At 48.3% G+C, this 16937-nt stretch overlaps 1 protein-coding gene across 1 annotated transcript; it reads left to right on the top strand.

The window, feature by feature from the left end:
- Positions 1–1899: 1899 nt before the first annotated feature.
- Positions 1900–16818, top strand: DDX23 (DEAD-box helicase 23). Its single transcript, XM_059403013.1, has 17 exons — positions 1900–1990; positions 5388–5596; positions 7296–7406; positions 8339–8432; positions 8544–8609; positions 9152–9290; positions 9558–9691; positions 9818–9930; positions 10181–10324; positions 10422–10647; positions 10950–11095; positions 12679–12856; positions 13486–13728; positions 14147–14298; positions 14512–14620; positions 15371–15545; positions 15900–16818. Exons 2-17 carry the CDS (start codon positions 5388–5390, stop codon positions 16121–16123), a joined length of 2463 nt encoding a protein of 820 aa, XP_059258996.1. The 5' UTR covers positions 1900–1990; the 3' UTR covers positions 16124–16818.
- Positions 16819–16937: the final 119 nt, after the last annotated feature.

Here is a 16937-nt window from a genome sequence, read left to right as displayed (position 1 = left end):
CTACTTATGGGCCAAACTCCAAACTCCCATCTCCAAAGACGCGTGTATGAAAGAACTACCAGGGGCACCTGGGTAGCTCAGTGGGTTAAAGCTTCTGCCTTTAGCTCAGGTCATGATCTCAGAGTCCTGGGATCGAGCCCTACATCGGGCTCTCTGCTCATCAGGGAGCCTGCTTCCCCTTCTCTCTCTCTGCCTGCCTCTCCGCCTACTTGAGATCTCCGTCAAATAAATAAATAAAATCTTAAAAAAAAAAAAAAAACTACCAGGGTAGGTGGGACAAAGCATGTGAGTATCCTTGAAGCACAATGCTTACCTGTGTCATGAGAAAGCTATGCACAAACACTAGGGGAACTCTGCCACTATGAACTTGAACAAACCTCACCACCTTTCCAGTTTCTCATCTTTCCAGCTTATCTGTAAAGAGTAGTACTAGCCTGGAAACGGGAAGAGCATGGATTCCAAAACGAAATGAACTTGGAGTTGAACCCTGGCTTCATTCTTGTAACTATGTTGCTGCTGAAGGCATAATTCAACAGTAAAATGATAATACCTACATCATACTGTTACCAGAAATAAGTAAGCTAAATAATAAAAGTGTCCAGCATAGAGTTGGGCACCTCGAAGATTCTCAGTAAATACTACAGCTGCCGCTCTTAAGGTCTACACCTTCAGTCTGATCGTTCAAGTTCCATTCTATGAGCGAAGAGCCCTCCAGTGTTCACTGCATGAGTTACATCGAGTAGATCTCAGATATCCTTTCCCCTCAGATCTTCCTCTGGGGTAAAAGTGGGCAAGTCAATGGCAGTAGAGTTCTAAGAGCCAAAGCCTGTCTCTCCCAGGGTTACTTTGGGCCATTGTGTGTGGTGTTTCAGGGGTTTAGGATTATTTAGGATTATTTGAGGCTCTATTTGAAGAGAACTTAACATACATTTAGAGAGAAAAGCCAGACCTACAGCCCAATAGTATTGAAACCAAAATGCTGATGATGGGAAAATGGGAAGGGAGAGGACATTAGACACCTCCCTGTATCTATCTAAACCATCCCAGAAGTTGCAAGGTTTGGCTTCTTTGGGGCCAGTGGGGCTGGTGAACTATGAACCGTAAGACCAAAGAGAAACTACAATTTGGGATAGAGAAAACTCCATGGATGACTGAAGAGGGGGGACTAGGAGGAAAAAAGAAGCAAACCTAGGAAGGTGGTCCAACAACTGGGTAGATTCCAAAGGGCAAGAAAATAAGGAAGCCAGGATCCTACTTGGAAAGTCGAGAAAACAGGTGCCACAGCCCAGGTGATACCATCCTTCTAGGAGGGCTCTGCAATCCATGTATGGGTTCATCTGGAGTTGGCATAATAACTAGGGGTTGTTCCTGCCGGGCCAACGTTGTTAAAACGTCCTCTTGAATTGGGGATAGTCCCACACAATGAATTGTCCCATCCTCATTGTGAAACACTAGGTTACTCCTGTAACCTAACCTTTAGTTTGTCTACCCGTAAAATGGGGCTAATCTATCTCACCTTTGTTGTTGTTGTTGTTGTTGTTATAAAAACGCTCTTCCACACACGGTACACTATTTGTTGTTACTGTAGTTATTAGTGAAGATTAAGCGCTATTGATAGCTCAGGAAGCCCTTAAATTCCGTCGTCGTAAGCCACTTTCTGGGAGGACCAGCGCATTCCAAGGAAAACTGCGCGGCGAGAGAATCCTTGGTTGGAAGCAAACCCAAAGGTAACTCTCACTCCCGCAGATTCAGATGTTTGGAGAACCACATTGCCCAGCAGACCCCTCGGCCCGGGACCGGCCCTCGCGCGGTGCATTGTGGTATTAGTAGTTCTCAGGCCCCCGATGTTGGCCTACGCTGCCCTGCACCGGGAACTCGCCTTCCCAGCTTGCCTCGCGGCCGGGGAATGCATCTCGGCGACCAGGAAACGGGAAAGATGGCGACTGCTCGGAGACGTTGAGGCCGCGTTGGGCGGTTCAGACTCAGAGTGGTGAGTCCCGAGCGATGGAGGCGGTCCCCACGAGCTTGCAGAGAGGGCGAGGGTGGGGGCACGGCGGTGGCCCCTGCCTCCGGGACGAGGCGGGGAAGAACGCTTCAGGGTAGAGGCACGAGCCAGGAGAGCTCTGGCGGGCTGGAGCGAAGGGGTGCGGGCCCCAGGGCGGAGTGTTGGCTCCTGGGGACACAGGCCAGGTCTCTGGACGAAGTTAACGGGCCAGACTCTTGCCCATGAGCACACAGCACCTGTGAAACCCTCCATTCGAGCTTATTCCTTCATGTTTCGAGTAGCCCTTGCTCCAGCCAAACTGGGACTTTGGCTTTTCTCCCAGAATCAGTCATGTTTTCCCGCCTCTGCGCTTCCTGTATTATTCTTTTGCTGGGAATGACTTTTCCGCACCCTCAATTACACGTCTTCAAATTCTACCTATACTTAAATGCTCAAGAGCCACTTCCTCCACAGATCTTTCCAAAACCTCTTTTGCAAATGAAAAGAAACTTCTTTGAATTTCTAGAATACTTCATCTGAGCCTTCATCTTGGTAAGTGCCTCATACCCTCTATTGTTCTGTAACCTACCTTTGGACAGGATCTTCCTGATTTCCTTTTGTAACTCACCACAATATCTAGCACAGTGCCTTGCATATAGTAGATACTTGATAAATATTTAATTGGATGAGAAAGAGGATCTGCCCCTACCCTACAAGAACTGAGGAACTCAGAGACCTGGAGGTTTGCAAGGAAGGTTCCTGGGAAGCGATGGTCAGGGTAAGCCTGGTTATCAGGCCCCTGTGATAAGTATAACCTATAATAAAAGTTGTCCATATTTATTTTTTCCTTATTATCACTTCTCATTCTCTTCTAAACCCACTCCACTCAGGCTTCTATTTTTCTCCAGGCTGTCAAAACAGCTCTTGTCCAGGTCACCAACCATCTCCATTTTTCCAACTGCAATGGTCACTCCTCTATATCCTAGTCTTTTTCCACTTGGAAAAGTTGCCACTCCCTCCTTGAAACACACTTTTGGCATCTGTGGTGTACTTTTTCCCCCACTTTCTTACTGGGCTGCTGCTTCTTCCCAGTCTTTTTCTCTGGCTCCTCCTTTGCCTGACCTCTAAATGTTACAGTGTTCCACAGTTTAATCCTGGTTTTTTTCTATTTCATTCTTAACTATACTGCCTACCTAGGTAATATGATTTAGTGTCCCATGGCTTTAAAAGCCATCTATATATTGATAACTCAAATTTTTGTCTCCAGGTTCTCCTGAGTTCTAGAATTGCATTTTCAAAATGAAACTTTTGGTTTCTTCCTAAGTCTGTTCCTTCTTCTGTCATTTCTGGTCACTAATGGCACCATGAACCATTGGTCAAACCTTAAATTTGGAGTTATCTTTGTCTTTCCTCTTTCCCTTTCTCCCTTCATCAGTTAAGTCCTGTGAGCTTGGCCAACAAGTTTATCCTGAAGCTCTCTACTTCTTTCCATCTCCATTGCCACTTTCTTAGAAGAAGCTACTGTTATCTCTTGCCCGGACTATAAATGGCATTCTCAGTGGTCCTTTTTCTACTCTTGCCTCCCTATTCTATATTTTCTTGCAAGTCACCAAATTCTTTAAAAATGTAAAATTAGATCACATCACTTCCTGTTTAACACCCTTTAAGGTTCCTGTTGCTGTTAGGTTGAAATCCACTTTCCTTTCCCCTGGTCTAAAACACATTCCCATGATCTGACTCCTGACTATCTCCCTGAACTCAGATTGAATCAGTCTTCAGTACCCCCCCAACCCCTCCAATCACTGTCACTCAGCCACACAAGTCTTTTTTTAATTGGCAAACATGCTGAGCTAGTTCTTGCCCCAGTGTCTTAGTACTTGCTGTCCCTTCTACCCAACAAGATCTTTTCCCTGATCTTCGCAGTCTCTTTCCCATCATTCAAGTCTCAGCTTACATGTCATCTAAAAAATTCTTTCTTGAGCCCTCTCTCATTCTTGCCCTTCCCCGTCATATCCACCCTGTTTTATCCTGTTTATTAGTTCTCATTACTATTTGAAATTCTCTTACTCTGCTTGTTATCTGCTTCATTGGAATTTAAGCATTATGAGATCCGAGACTTTTTACTGCCATATCTCCAGTAGGTAGAACAATTTCTGGCACCTACCAGGTGCTCAGTGAATATTTGTTGAAAGAGCAAGTGACGTGGAGGATGCTTTATAAAGAAGATAACCTTTTTTCTGGATTGTTCTCTTAGGGTTCTAAATAGAAGGAGATATAAGTATAACTGCATGATGTACTAATACAGAACATTGAGTCATTTCTTAGACAGTTGTGAGGCAAGATGTGTTGTCTTCACCTTTTGAAAGTGCTACTTGTTCATTTATCTTTTCTTTACACATTACCCTTTCTTAAAGATATATGGCAGCATATTACATGAGGAAAGGAGATCAGAAGTGAATGCCTGGGGAGCTGCTATTCAACTACACTATTTGGGCATAAAATAATTTCTGATAAATGTATTCTGAGTCTTAGGGATGATGGTGATGGTGATGGAGTAGAGGTAGATTCAGACTTAGTGTCATTTTAGCTCCTGGCTGAAGCAGATTTTGTAGTCTGAAGGACAGTTGACAGTGCAACATGGTGTTCAGTGACCTGCAGGCAGGAGGGGACAGAACAAATTCCTGCACAGAACAAATTCATGGGACAGGGTAGTGGTCAAGACTGTGAGAATCTGAGTAGGGAATGCCAGTCAGGCCATCTGTGACCTTTCCTTTTTTCTTTCTATTCTGAAATAATTACAGATTCACAGTGAGTTGCAAAAAAAAAAAAAAAAGTGCATAGAGGTTCTGTGTGCCCTCCACAAAGTTTTTCCCATTACATAATGAAAAGTACATTTCTTTTGATCTGGGTGAAAGTGAGTTTGTTTCTCCACTTAAATTTAGGTTTTCTTTGAGGTCCTGGTTATAATCCCAAATCTTAAAGTTAAACTTTTTTTTCCCCTCTTTTGGGCTTTCTTTGTGAACTCAAGAGAACTTACCTACCTGAGCTTCCATTTCCTCATCTATTAAGTAGGTGTTCTTAGGATGCTTGGGTGGCTCAGCTGTTAAGCATCTGTCTTGGGCTCAGGTCATGATGTCAGGGTCCTGGGATCGAGTCCTGCATTGGGCTCCTTACTCAGTGGAGAACCTGCTTCTCCCTCTCTCTCTGCCTGCCTCTTTTCTTGCTTGTGTTCTTTCTCTCTCTCTCTCTCTTTCTCTGTCAAATAAATAATAAAATCTTTTTTTAAAAAGTAGGCATTTCAGTATATCTACCTCATAGGGTCATTTTGAGATTAAGTAGATTATATATAAACAGTTTAGAGCTGTACCTAGTACATCATAAGTATTCCTCTTATCCATGACAGATGGCAGGAGAGATAGCTGATAAGAAGGACCGGGATGCATCACCTTCCAAGGAGGAAAGGAAGCGATCTCGGACTCCTGACAGAGAGCGAGATAGAGACCGGGACAGGAAATCTTCCCCATCTAAAGACAGGAAGCGGCATCGTTCAAGGGATAGGCGTCGGGGAGGCAGCCGTTCTCGCTCGCGTTCCCGTTCCAAGTCTACAGAAAGGTAAAGTAACTTTGCATGTCTTATATGGGAAGGGAGAGTACATTTCAAACTTCCTCATTCTTGGTTCCTCTCATGCCTCCGGTATTAGGACTTTATATATATTTCTCTACAGTCTTTCATATATTTCTTATATTTCTCTACAGTCTAAACCTAGTAGCCCAGTAGCTCTTTTTTTTAAAGATCTTATTTATTTATTTGACAGACAGATCACAAGTAGGCAGAGAGGCAGGCAGAGAGAGGGGCAGGGAAGCAGGCTCCCTGCCGAGCAGAGAGCCTGATGGGGGGCTCAATCCCAGGACCCCAGGATCTGAGCTGAAGGCAGAGGCTCTAACCCACTGAGCCACCCAGGCGCCCCAACCCAGTGGCTCTTAAAAATTAAGAGGGATTTATAAATAAACTTCTTTGGAAAATAGCCACGTTCTTTCCTTTACATATTATCTATAGCTGTTTTCATGCTAAGCAAAACTGAATAGTTGTGATAGAGACTTTATGGTCCACAAGGTCTAAAATATGTATTGTATGGTCCCTTACAAAAAAAGTTTGCTGGGGCGCCTGGGTGGCTCAGTGGGTTAAGCCTCTGCCTTCAGGTCAGGTCATGATCTCAGGGTCCTGGGATGGAGCTCTGCATCGGGCTCTCTGCTCAGCAGGGAGCCTGCCTCTCTGCCTACTTGTAATCTGTCTGTCAAAAAAAAAAATTTGCTGATCCCCACTTCAGATTGGTTTAAATTACTTTGGGGGGTGCCTGGGTGGCTCAGTGGGTTAAAGCCTCTGCCTTCGGCATGAGGGGTGATGGCATGATCCCGGGGTGCTGAGATCGAGTCCCGCATCCGGCTCTCTGCTCGGTGGGGAGCCTGCTTCTCTGCCTACTTGTGATCTGTCAAATAAATAAATAAATAAAATCTTTAAAAATAAATTACTTTGGTAAATAGGACTGTACTGTATCAAGTAAAAACATCCTCAAATAAAATAATGTGGGTTAAAAAAAAAAGAAAAGGGCGCCTGGGTGGCTCAGTGGGTTAAGCCGCTGCCTTCGGCTCGGGTCGTGATCTCAGGCTCCTGGGATCGAGTCCCGCATCGGGCTCTCTGCTCAGCGGGGAGCCTGCTTCCTCCTCTCTCCCTCTGCCTGCCTCTCTGCCTACTTGTGATCTCTCTCTGTCAAAAAAATAAAATCTTTAAAAAAAAAAAAAGAAAAGAAAAAAAAAAAGAAATTAAGAGGGAACTTGTAAGATGAAGGTCCAGATGATCAAGGATAGTCCCTCTCTTTGCATAGGCCATGGCCCATTGTTGCCATTAATGCTTAGTACAGCTCTGATCGAGAAAACTTTTCTTTTCTTTTCTTTCTTTCTTTTTTTTTTAAGATTTTATTTATTTGACAGAGAGACAGTGAGAGAGGGGACATAAGCAAGGGGAGTGGGAGAGGGAGAAACAGGCTTCCCACTGAGTAGGGAGCCCGATGCAGGGCTCAGCCCCAGGACCCTGAGATCATGACCTGAGCCAAAGGAAGATGCCTAATGACTGAGCCACCCAGGCGCCCCTAGAAGACTTTCATAGAATTCCCTTATAGCTTCCCCTGGACATATATACCCCAATTTGTAAAACATTACTTTGTGGAGAAAAGAGCATGAGAACCTTTTTAGTGCTGCAGTGAAGCTGGATACTCTGCTAATACTACATGATTTCTTAAATTTGTTGTCTTTAGAGAGCGAAGGCATAAAGAACGAGAACGGGATAAAGAGCGTGATCGGAATAAGAAGGACCGAGACCGGGACAAGGATGGGCACAGACGGGACAAGGACCGTAAGCGATCCAGGTAGCTGAGAGAATGGGAGTGGGCTTTAGGAAAATGGTCCTATCTCTTACCGTCTGCCTCTAAGCTGGTTCGGTGTCATAGGAAAGTAAATAGTTCTTAGCGGCTCCTACTGGCAGTGATTGCAGAGCTGTCTTTTTTAGAAGGCGTCTATCCTTAGATGCTATAAGCAGTTTCTTGGGTCACAGTCATCTAGGGTCAACTTGTTCTTAAAGGTTAGAAATTAGTTTGGGAGGGTTACTAGCCTGTAAAACATTCTCTTAGCTCAGTTGGACCATTTGGGTTTCTACCCAAGATAGACAACATATATCTGTTGGGATAGCTTAATGCCCCAGTATCTTGATCTCTTTCCCCTGGAAACTTTGTATGCAAAGTTTTTATTAGGCTCTGAGTGTGTAGGTTAGAATTCAGGGCAAAGGATGTAATTCCATAACAAATAAGGGGGTTGTTTAAGATCTCTTATAGATTGGGCTTGTAGCAGTTGTGGGGGAAGGATCATGGGGACTGCTAGGAAGGGAGAATGGGGACACAGAGCAGGTACAGAGCAGTATCTGGGAAAGGTACATGGGTTGGGGGGACCTTGTAGACTAAATTCATTCTGTATATAAAGTTAAGTAGGATGTTTTTCTTCAATGTGCACCTGCTATTTGGAAGAGGTGTTTTTGCCCTTGGTACTGAAGACCCACTTGCGAGAAGAGATTAGTTTGGGAAAAGGAGAATCAGATAGAATAGGGCCAAGACAGGGCCATCATGAGGTTTCAGAACAGACAGTGACCATGCCTGTGAAGGAAGCTTCAGGGTGTGAAGGATGGCCAATGGCCAGTCTTGTGGAGTCATGGAAAAACTTCCATCCTTTCCAGGGCTCAGCCTGACCCTCATTGAGGGGGTGGGGTTAAGAGAGTGATATGGACCTTTCCTGTTCCTTTTCCTTAAAGCTTATCTCCTGGCCGAGGAAAAGATTTTAAATCTCGGAAAGATAGAGACTCTAAGAAGGATGAAGAGGATGAACATGGTGATAAGAAGCCTAAGGTAAAGGAGAGGAAAGATTTCTCTCATCTTCTTCTTCAATTCAAATTCTCCGTTACCAATCTCCAAAGGGAGAGAGCCTTTATTGACTGAAGTCCTGTGTTTTATCTTCAGGCACAGCCATTATCCCTCGAGGAACTTCTGGCCAAGAAAAAAGCTGAGGAAGAAGCTGAGGCTAAGGTGAGAATGTGGGGGTCTCTATGATTGGCAGGGCTGCGCTTACAGAACATTGCAGACTGAGGGACAGAAACAACATAAATAAATTTTCTCTCCGTTCTGGAGGCTAGAAGCTGAGATGGATGTCTGTAGGGTTGTTTCTTCTGCGACCTCTCTCCTTGGCTTGTAGGTGGTTGTCTTCTCTGTTCTCACATATCTTCCCTCTGTGTGGGCGTGCCCCCACTGTCTCTGTGTGTCTAAATTTTCTCTTAAAAGGACACCCGTCAGTTGGTTTAGAAGAGCCTCATTTTACCTTAAACACATCTTTAAAGGCTCTTTCTCTAAATAACAATCATACTCTGAGGTTCTGGGCGTTAGGGCTTTGACACACAAATTTTGAGGGGGACATAGTTCAGGCCATAGCGGGGTCCTCAACCTATCCATGTTTTCCTTACCTGGTGTAATGCCTGAGCAAATACTGTCGGGCTCCCTGCCGTCTCCTCATCAGTGGTGCGATTATATCCCACTTCTGTGTCCTTTATATATAGTTCCAATCTGTTTTGTAGCCCAAGTTCCTCTCGAAAGCAGAACGAGAGGCTGAAGCCCTAAAGCGACGGCAGCAGGAGGTGGAAGAGCGGCAGAGGATGCTCGAGGAAGAGCGGAAGAAAAGGAAACAGTTCCAAGACTTGGGCAGGAAAATGTTGGGTTCGTTTCCCTCCCCTGTGTAGCCCCCGTGCAGGGTAGGATTGGGATGGGATTGTCGTGTCACTCAGTCACTCAGTCACTCAGGAGGGCCGGAAACCAGTTGGTCTGGAATTTGGAAGAGGGAGGGGTGGGGGAGTTGATGAGAAGACTGTGTTAGAGCTTGTGTCCTAGAGCTGCCCCTTCTCATTAGCTGTCCGCTTCCTCTCTGCGCCCTCTCTTTTTTCTTGCACTGAGCTCTTCTGCAACTTTGCTTTCCTTGGTCTGCAGAAGACCCTCAGGAACGGGAGCGTCGGGAACGCAGGGAGAGGATGGAGCGGGAGACCAATGGAAATGAGGATGAGGAAGGGCGGCAGAAGATCCGGGAGGAGAAGGATAAGAGCAAGGAGCTGCATGCCATTAAGGTGCAGGCCTTGGTTCCGTGTTCGGTTCCCCCACCCACCATGGAAATTTGGCTTGGCCCTCAAGCCCTTCTGATCTCCACATGTGAGCCTGGCTGGGCCTTAGCTTCACTTTTTGTCCCTGGGCAGGAGCGTTATCTGGGCGGCATCAAGAAGCGGCGCCGCACGCGGCATCTCAATGACCGCAAGTTTGTCTTTGAGTGGGATGCCTCTGAGGACACGTCCATTGACTACAACCCCCTGTGAGTGGTTCTGGACCTGAGTGCTAAGTCTTGTAAACTAGTCTTTTCAGCTGGTCCTGGAGAGAACTGGCGGCTACAGATAGAGAAGTAAGATTCGGGGCCGGGGATGTTGGCTGGCGTATAGGCAGCCAGCTCTCTGGGTGAGGAAAGACCCTGGCTGGGAAGGTTGGACAGATCAGGACGTACTGGTAGTCCGCCCTTCCCTGCTGCTGTCACCGCTTCTGCTTTTCTCCCTCCGCCTCCACCTCAGGTACAAGGAGCGGCACCAGGTGCAGTTGCTGGGGCGCGGCTTCATCGCAGGCATCGACCTGAAGCAGCAGAAGCGAGAGCAGTCGCGTTTCTATGGAGATCTCATGGAGAAGAGGCGGACGCTGGAAGAAAAGGAGCAGGAGGAGTGAGCGGCGTGGCTGGGGGTGGTTGGCCAGAGCCCAGGGCCTGCAAAAAGGAGCTGCAGGGTACTGATCCCACTTGCCCCTCACGTCCCACTCCAGGGCCAGACTCCGCAAGCTTCGTAAGAAGGAAGCCAAGCAACGCTGGGATGATCGGCACTGGTCCCAGAAGAAGTTAGATGAGATGACGGACAGGGACTGGCGGATCTTCAGAGAGGACTATAGTATCACCACCAAAGGTGGCAAGATCCCCAATCCCATCCGGTCCTGGAAGGACTCTTCTCTGCCCCCACATATCTTGGAGGTCATCGATAAGTGCGGCTACAAGGTAAGGAGGGGCTGATTGGCTCAGAAGACCTGACATGTTCCTACATTTTAGGGGAAATAGGCTTCATTTGGGAACAGAGAGCTTTGTTCCTTTGTTCCTCTCTTTGGTGCCTTCTGTGCCAGGGAGCACTCAGGTAACCCTGTCTGTTCCTTTCTGGTGGAAATATTGGCCTCTGGTGACCGTGTTTCCTCCCCGTGTGCTGGTATCTTCCTCCTGTGCTGGCACACGGGCCCACTTCTGTCAGCTGTAGTCCAGGACTCAGAGCTCCATCTGTATCCATCCCTCTCTCTGGGTCCCTGCAGGAACCGACACCTATCCAGCGTCAGGCAATCCCCATTGGGCTGCAGAATCGTGACATCATTGGTGTAGCTGAGACCGGCAGTGGCAAGACAGCAGCTTTTCTTATCCCGTTGCTGGTCTGGATCACCACACTGCCTAAAATTGACAGGTGGGGTCAGCAGGTACCCGTTGGGGTGGGTTTGGCTGGGTGGGAAAGGTCACAGTGGCAAATGAGCGTTTGGTTTTCTTTCTTTCTTTCTCTTTTTTAAATAAGTTTTACGTATGTATGTATGTATTTGTTGTTTAAAATATTTTATTTATTTGTGTGTGAGTGGGGATTGGCAGGCAGAAGGAGAAACTGGCTCCCCGTTGAGAAAAAAGCGTGATGTGGGACTCAATCCCAGGACCCTGGGATCATGACCCAAGCCAAAGGCAGACTTCTTAACCAACAGAGCTACCCAGGTGTCCCTGTATTTATTTTTTATTTTATTTACTTATTTTTTAAAGATTTTATTTGTTTATTTGACGGCGAGAGAGGGAACACAAACAAGGGGAGTGGGAGAGGGAGAAGCAGATTCCCTGCTGAGCAGGGAGCCCGATGCGGGGCTCTATCCAGGACCCTAGAATCACGACCTGATCTGAAGGCAGACACTTGATGACTGAGCCACCCAGGCGCCCCTTAATCTTTTTTTTTTTTTTTAAGATTTTATTTATTTATTTGACAGATGGAAATCACAGGTAGGCAGAGAGACAGGCAGAGAGAGAAGAGGAAGCAGGCTCCATGCTGAGCAGAGAGCCTGATGCGGGGCTTGATCCCAGGACTCTGAGATCATGACCTGAGCTGAAGGCAGAGGCTTTAACCCACTGGGCCACCCAGGCACCCCCACCTTATTCATTTTTAACCAATGTTTGTTTATTTTAACACGGGGCTTGAACTCACATGGGGCATGAACTCATAACCCTGAGATCAAGACCTGAGCTGAAATCAAGGGTTGGATGCCTAACTGACCCAGCCACCCAGGTGCCCCTATTTTTTTTTTTTTTTAAGATTTTATTTATTTATTTGACAGAGATCACGAGTAGGCAGAGAGGCAGGCAGAGAGAGAGAGGAGGAAGCAGGCTCCCTGCAGAGCAGAGAGCTCAATTCGGGGCTTGATCCCAGGATCCTGGGATCATGACCCAAGCCGAAGGCAGAGGCTTAACCCACTGAACCACCCAGGCACCACCCCGGTGCCCCTATTTTTAAGTAATCTTTGCACCTAGGGGTCGGACTCATGACCCGGCAGTCAGTAGTCCCATGCTCTTCCAACTGAGTCAGTCTGGTGCCCCTGTTTGGTTTCTTTCTTTTAAGTCTATAATCAGAAGCCACCTTCTTTGGTCTGGGTCAGATATTAGGGAATGATTGGATCACAGTATCAAAGAAATATATAATTTGGTTGGCCAGGACTACTCCCTGAAGAACTTGACTGTCCTGGAGTCTCTGATTTTTTTCTTTTTTCTTTTTTTTTTTTGGTGGGCAGCAAAGGAAAGTTTATTGAGCAATAGTAAAATGATAGTTCAAAGCTCCCAAAGAGGGAGGGGACCCAAGAGGGTTGACCTGGAGTCTCTGATTTTTAAGTAGATCTTTGCATCCTTTTCCCACCACCCTCCCCATCTCCATAGCTACCCTTAAGAATGACTTTGTCTTGCTCCTGTTTGTGGTTGGATGAGAACCAAAGCTCATGGAACTGTGGGATGCCCCATTTACCACAGGATCGAAGAGTCAGACCAGGGCCCTTACGCCATAATTCTGGCCCCCACTCGTGAGTTGGCTCAGCAGATTGAGGAAGAGACCATCAAGTTTGGGAAGCCACTGGGCATCCGCACTGTGGCCGTCATTGGAGGCATCTCCAGAGAAGACCAGGGCTTCAGGCTGCGCATGGGCTGTGAGGTTTGTTCACCTAGCTGCAGCCAGCCCGCTGTGGGAAGGCTCTTCATTTGGGGGCTGTGTTTCTAGTTTCTGCCACAGATGTACAAGAAACTGAAGAAAAAGATTGGCTTGTATGTTTGATAGGTTGAGTACCTCCATTGTGCAGGGGAAGCTGGGGCTCAGGTCAGTAACTTGCCCAGAGTCACAGCTGGCAGTGAGCAGAGCTGAGGTTCGTATCTGAAGCTCCTATCTGTGCTCTTATTCTGCCATAGACCATGTCTTCTCAGGGTGGGGGAAGAGAGCTTTTGACAAGAACTCTGATGCAGGAATTGAGTCTTTCACAGACTTCTTGCCATAATCCCTTTATGTAATCCTCTCCATAGTTGCCTTTATTTCTTCTTTGTCTAAGAAAGTTCCTTCTGATTTTGCCTCTTCTGTCTAACTTCTGGAGATTATTCAGGGACCTTATTCATTCCTAAAAAAAAAAAAAATCCAAGGTGGCAACAAGTGATTTTGTGCCAGTTCTTAGGAATCTTTGTTGCTTAGTTCCTTAGCATGGGAGGTCTGTTGCCCAAGTGGGGGATGGTTCACAGGAGGGAGAAGAAAGAGGTGCATGCTGCGGCTACATATGTCTTCACTGTGCCCTCCAGATTGTGATTGCTACCCCAGGACGTCTGATTGACGTGCTGGAGAACCGTTACCTTGTGCTGAGCCGCTGTACTTATGTGGTTCTGGACGAGGCCGACCGGATGATTGACATGGGCTTTGAGCCAGATGTCCAGAAAATCCTGGAGCACATGCCTGTCAGCAATCAGAAGCCGGACACAGATGAGGCTGAGGACCCGGAGAAGATGTTGGCCAACTTTGAGTCAGGAAAACACAAGTACCGCCAAGTAAGGCTGCTTCCCTAGCCGGGAAATCAGGGCACAGTGCCAAACCTGCTCTGAGGCCTTTCGTGCCCCGGGTGGGCCCAGAGTACAGTTGCCGGCATGCCAACCCTCTGGAAGTCCTAGCAGTGGAGCCATTGGCTGTGCCCTAGAAAATGATTCCAAGGCCTCATGCTGGTCCCTACCAGGGGTGCCAGCAAATGCTCTCAGCCCTTCCTGCCATTGTAGGATGTAAAGGACCTTGGTGAACAGGTACTGAGGGAAGAAGGGGGAAGGCAGAGGACACAATCTCTTCTGGTGGGACTTGTCAGAGCTTACTCTGTGGCTCATTTAGGTTCATTAGCCCAGGCTCTGCTGCCTGTGGCAATGGGGGAGACGTGGCAGTGTCTGCCCAGGCCCAGGTCTGAGCTTCCTGTTTTCGTAGACAGTCATGTTCACGGCCACCATGCCCCCGGCGGTGGAGCGTCTGGCCCGGAGCTATCTTCGGCGACCAGCTGTGGTATACATTGGCTCTGCGGGCAAGCCCCATGAACGTGTGGAACAGAAGGTCTTCCTCATGTCAGAGTCAGAAAAGAGGTACGGGGGCAGCTGAACCAGCAAGAACATATGAAGAAGGGGCTTTTTTCAGTATGAGGGTTGGAGGATGAATGTTCTGCTGTGTTAAAGAGCTGCTGTTTTCTTGTTGGGGGTGCCATGGGCTCAAAGGTTATGGGATTGGTCCTGGTAGACCACGGTGACCTTCTCATGGAAGCATGCTTCTCATTATTCTCCTCTTCCTCTTTTCCCCAGGAAAAAGCTGCTGGCAATCTTGGAACAGGGCTTTGATCCACCCATTATCATTTTTGTCAACCAGAAGAAGGGCTGTGATGTTTTGGCGAAATCCCTGGAGAAGATGGGGGTATGTCTTGCAGGGGAGAACCGAGTGGGCTTTCTCAAAATAGAGGGCCCCTTGAGTTCTATCTCATTATTAACCTCTTTAATATACAAGTCAGGGCCTGAGGGAAGAGGCGGCTTGATGGGGATGAGGAACTGGGTCTCTTGCTGTGATTGCCTGTCCAGATCAGCAGTGCTAGCCAGAGCTGCCTTGGGTCTTCCTCCAAGGGGGCTGAGCCAGGGATAGGTTCTGACATGCACATTGTGGCCAGATCTGAGGCTGTGGAATGGTGGATCAGAGTTCTTTGTGTTGATACATGTTTGGGAAAGGGGGTGGTGTGATCAGGAGGGAGATGGGGGTGACCGGTGTCCTTTAGTCCTGCTTTTGGTGTTCGAAGGGGAGGGTGAGTCCTCTCCACTCAACACTTGGGACTTCCTTAGGTGTCTTGGTCCCTGCTTGCCACCCTCATCTCAGCCTCATTCTCTCTTTGATGACTTCCCTTCTCTCTGGCTCCACATGTCGTGACCCCCAGCTGCTTTACCTTTGACCTTTGTCTGCCCCGGCCACACCACATCCTGTTCTCTCCCTTCCCTTTCTCCAGCTTGCCTGTCCTCTTGCTTTCAGTTGCACTCATCCTCTCTCCTTTTTCCTTCCCCTTCTACCCTGCTGCTCTGCAGCCCTCCCTCGGTGTCTACAAAGAAGTCTTTACCCCTGTAACTTCTTTGTCTTTCCATGACCCTGCTGCTCTTCCTCACCTCACCATTCTCCCAACAGTACAATGCGTGCACGCTACACGGCGGGAAAGGCCAGGAGCAGCGAGAGTTTGCACTGTCCAACCTCAAGGCTGGGGCCAAGGACATTTTGGTGGCTACAGATGTGGCGGGTCGTGGTATCGACATCCAAGATGTGTCTATGGTTGTCAACTATGATATGGCCAAAAACATTGAAGGTACGTGCAAGGGAATGCAGCTTCCATTCAGGTAAAGGGCGGCTACTTGTTGGGTGCTCATTCCTCCCAGCTCTGAGTCTGGGATTGCTTGTCCCACTGAGACAAGCTCTGCTCCTGTCTCCCGTGGGTGTGTTGTCTTCGTATGAGGGACAGAGTCCCGGGCTGTGGGGAAGCATGGCGGGGGGCTGTTCTCTGGCAGGATGATCACCATCAGTAGTGGTGGGGAGAGCGCAGTGGCTGCTGCAGGGTCAGGTGGCTCGAGCGGTATCTACTGCCCTCAGAGGTGGGCTGGGGTGGGTGATGGCTGTCGAAGTGAGGCCTGGTATCCTCAGTGGCATTCCTCCCCCTCTCCAGATTACATCCACCGCATTGGCCGCACGGGACGAGCTGGCAAGAGTGGTGTGGCCATCACCTTCCTCACCAAAGAGGACTCCGCTGTGTTCTATGAGCTGAAGCAAGCCATCTTGGAGAGCCCGGTGTCGTCCTGCCCCCCGGAGCTAGCCAACCACCCAGACGCCCAGCACAAGCCAGGCACCATCCTCACCAAGAAGCGCCGGGAAGAGACTATCTTTGCTTGACACAGCACACTTCCCGTCAGTTTCAGGGCATGTTCTGGAGCCTGTTCCTCAGGACCCTCGAATCTTTCTTTCCAGGTCCTCACTCTCACGGGGCCTTAGGGAACAATCAGACTCCTTGGCCGCTACCTCTGGTCTGCAGGCCTGAGTATGGGGCTGCAGTGGGAGAGGAGCCTGCTGCAGGGGCGGGGAGAACAAAGTACCCTGGGTTCTGGCCCAGCTCTGCCCCTCCAGAGGCCTTCAGGATTGCACTGGGCCTTCAGCTCTTGCCGCCATGGGGGCGGTCGGTTGGTGTTGAGGTGAGTGGAGTACCTCGAACCACAAAGCCTGGCTGCCTGGCCTCACCTCTTTGGCACGGACCTGACTGCAGAAGGGGCATCTGGGTCGCTGCCCGAGCTGACCCCGGGGGGCCTGGCACGGTGAGGGTGAGGGACCTTGGACTCTGTCACTTTGGCAGCCGTTTGTCCTTTTGGATTATAAAACAAACCAGTTGAGAGCCTTGTTTCGAGCTGTGCACGGCCCCTATGCCAAGGGGTACTGGGTGCTCTAGACACCCCTCTCCCAGGGAATTTTTTTAGTAGATGTGGGGACAGGGTGAGCCGGCTGTGCCCATCTTGAAGTCACTGAGTGAAATTTCTGTTTTTTATTCTCTGAGAAGATGAGTTTGTATGTTCTGAGAATAAATACATGAAGATGAAGGCTATGTCCCATTCTGGCCACACTCCGTCTCCTGGGTTCTCCCTGCTGCCACAGAAGATGGCAGGATGGCCTTGGGCTCACTGGGTTGACTTGGGAGATGAGAGAAAATTGCATCCGG

This window comes from Mustela nigripes, chromosome 6, assembly GCF_022355385.1.
Source record: "Mustela nigripes isolate SB6536 chromosome 6, MUSNIG.SB6536, whole genome shotgun sequence".
NCBI classification, from domain to species: domain Eukaryota; kingdom Metazoa; phylum Chordata; class Mammalia; order Carnivora; family Mustelidae; genus Mustela; species Mustela nigripes.
The sequence above is the reverse complement of the archived record's forward strand: the minus strand, read 5'-3'. Positions and strand labels throughout refer to the sequence as shown.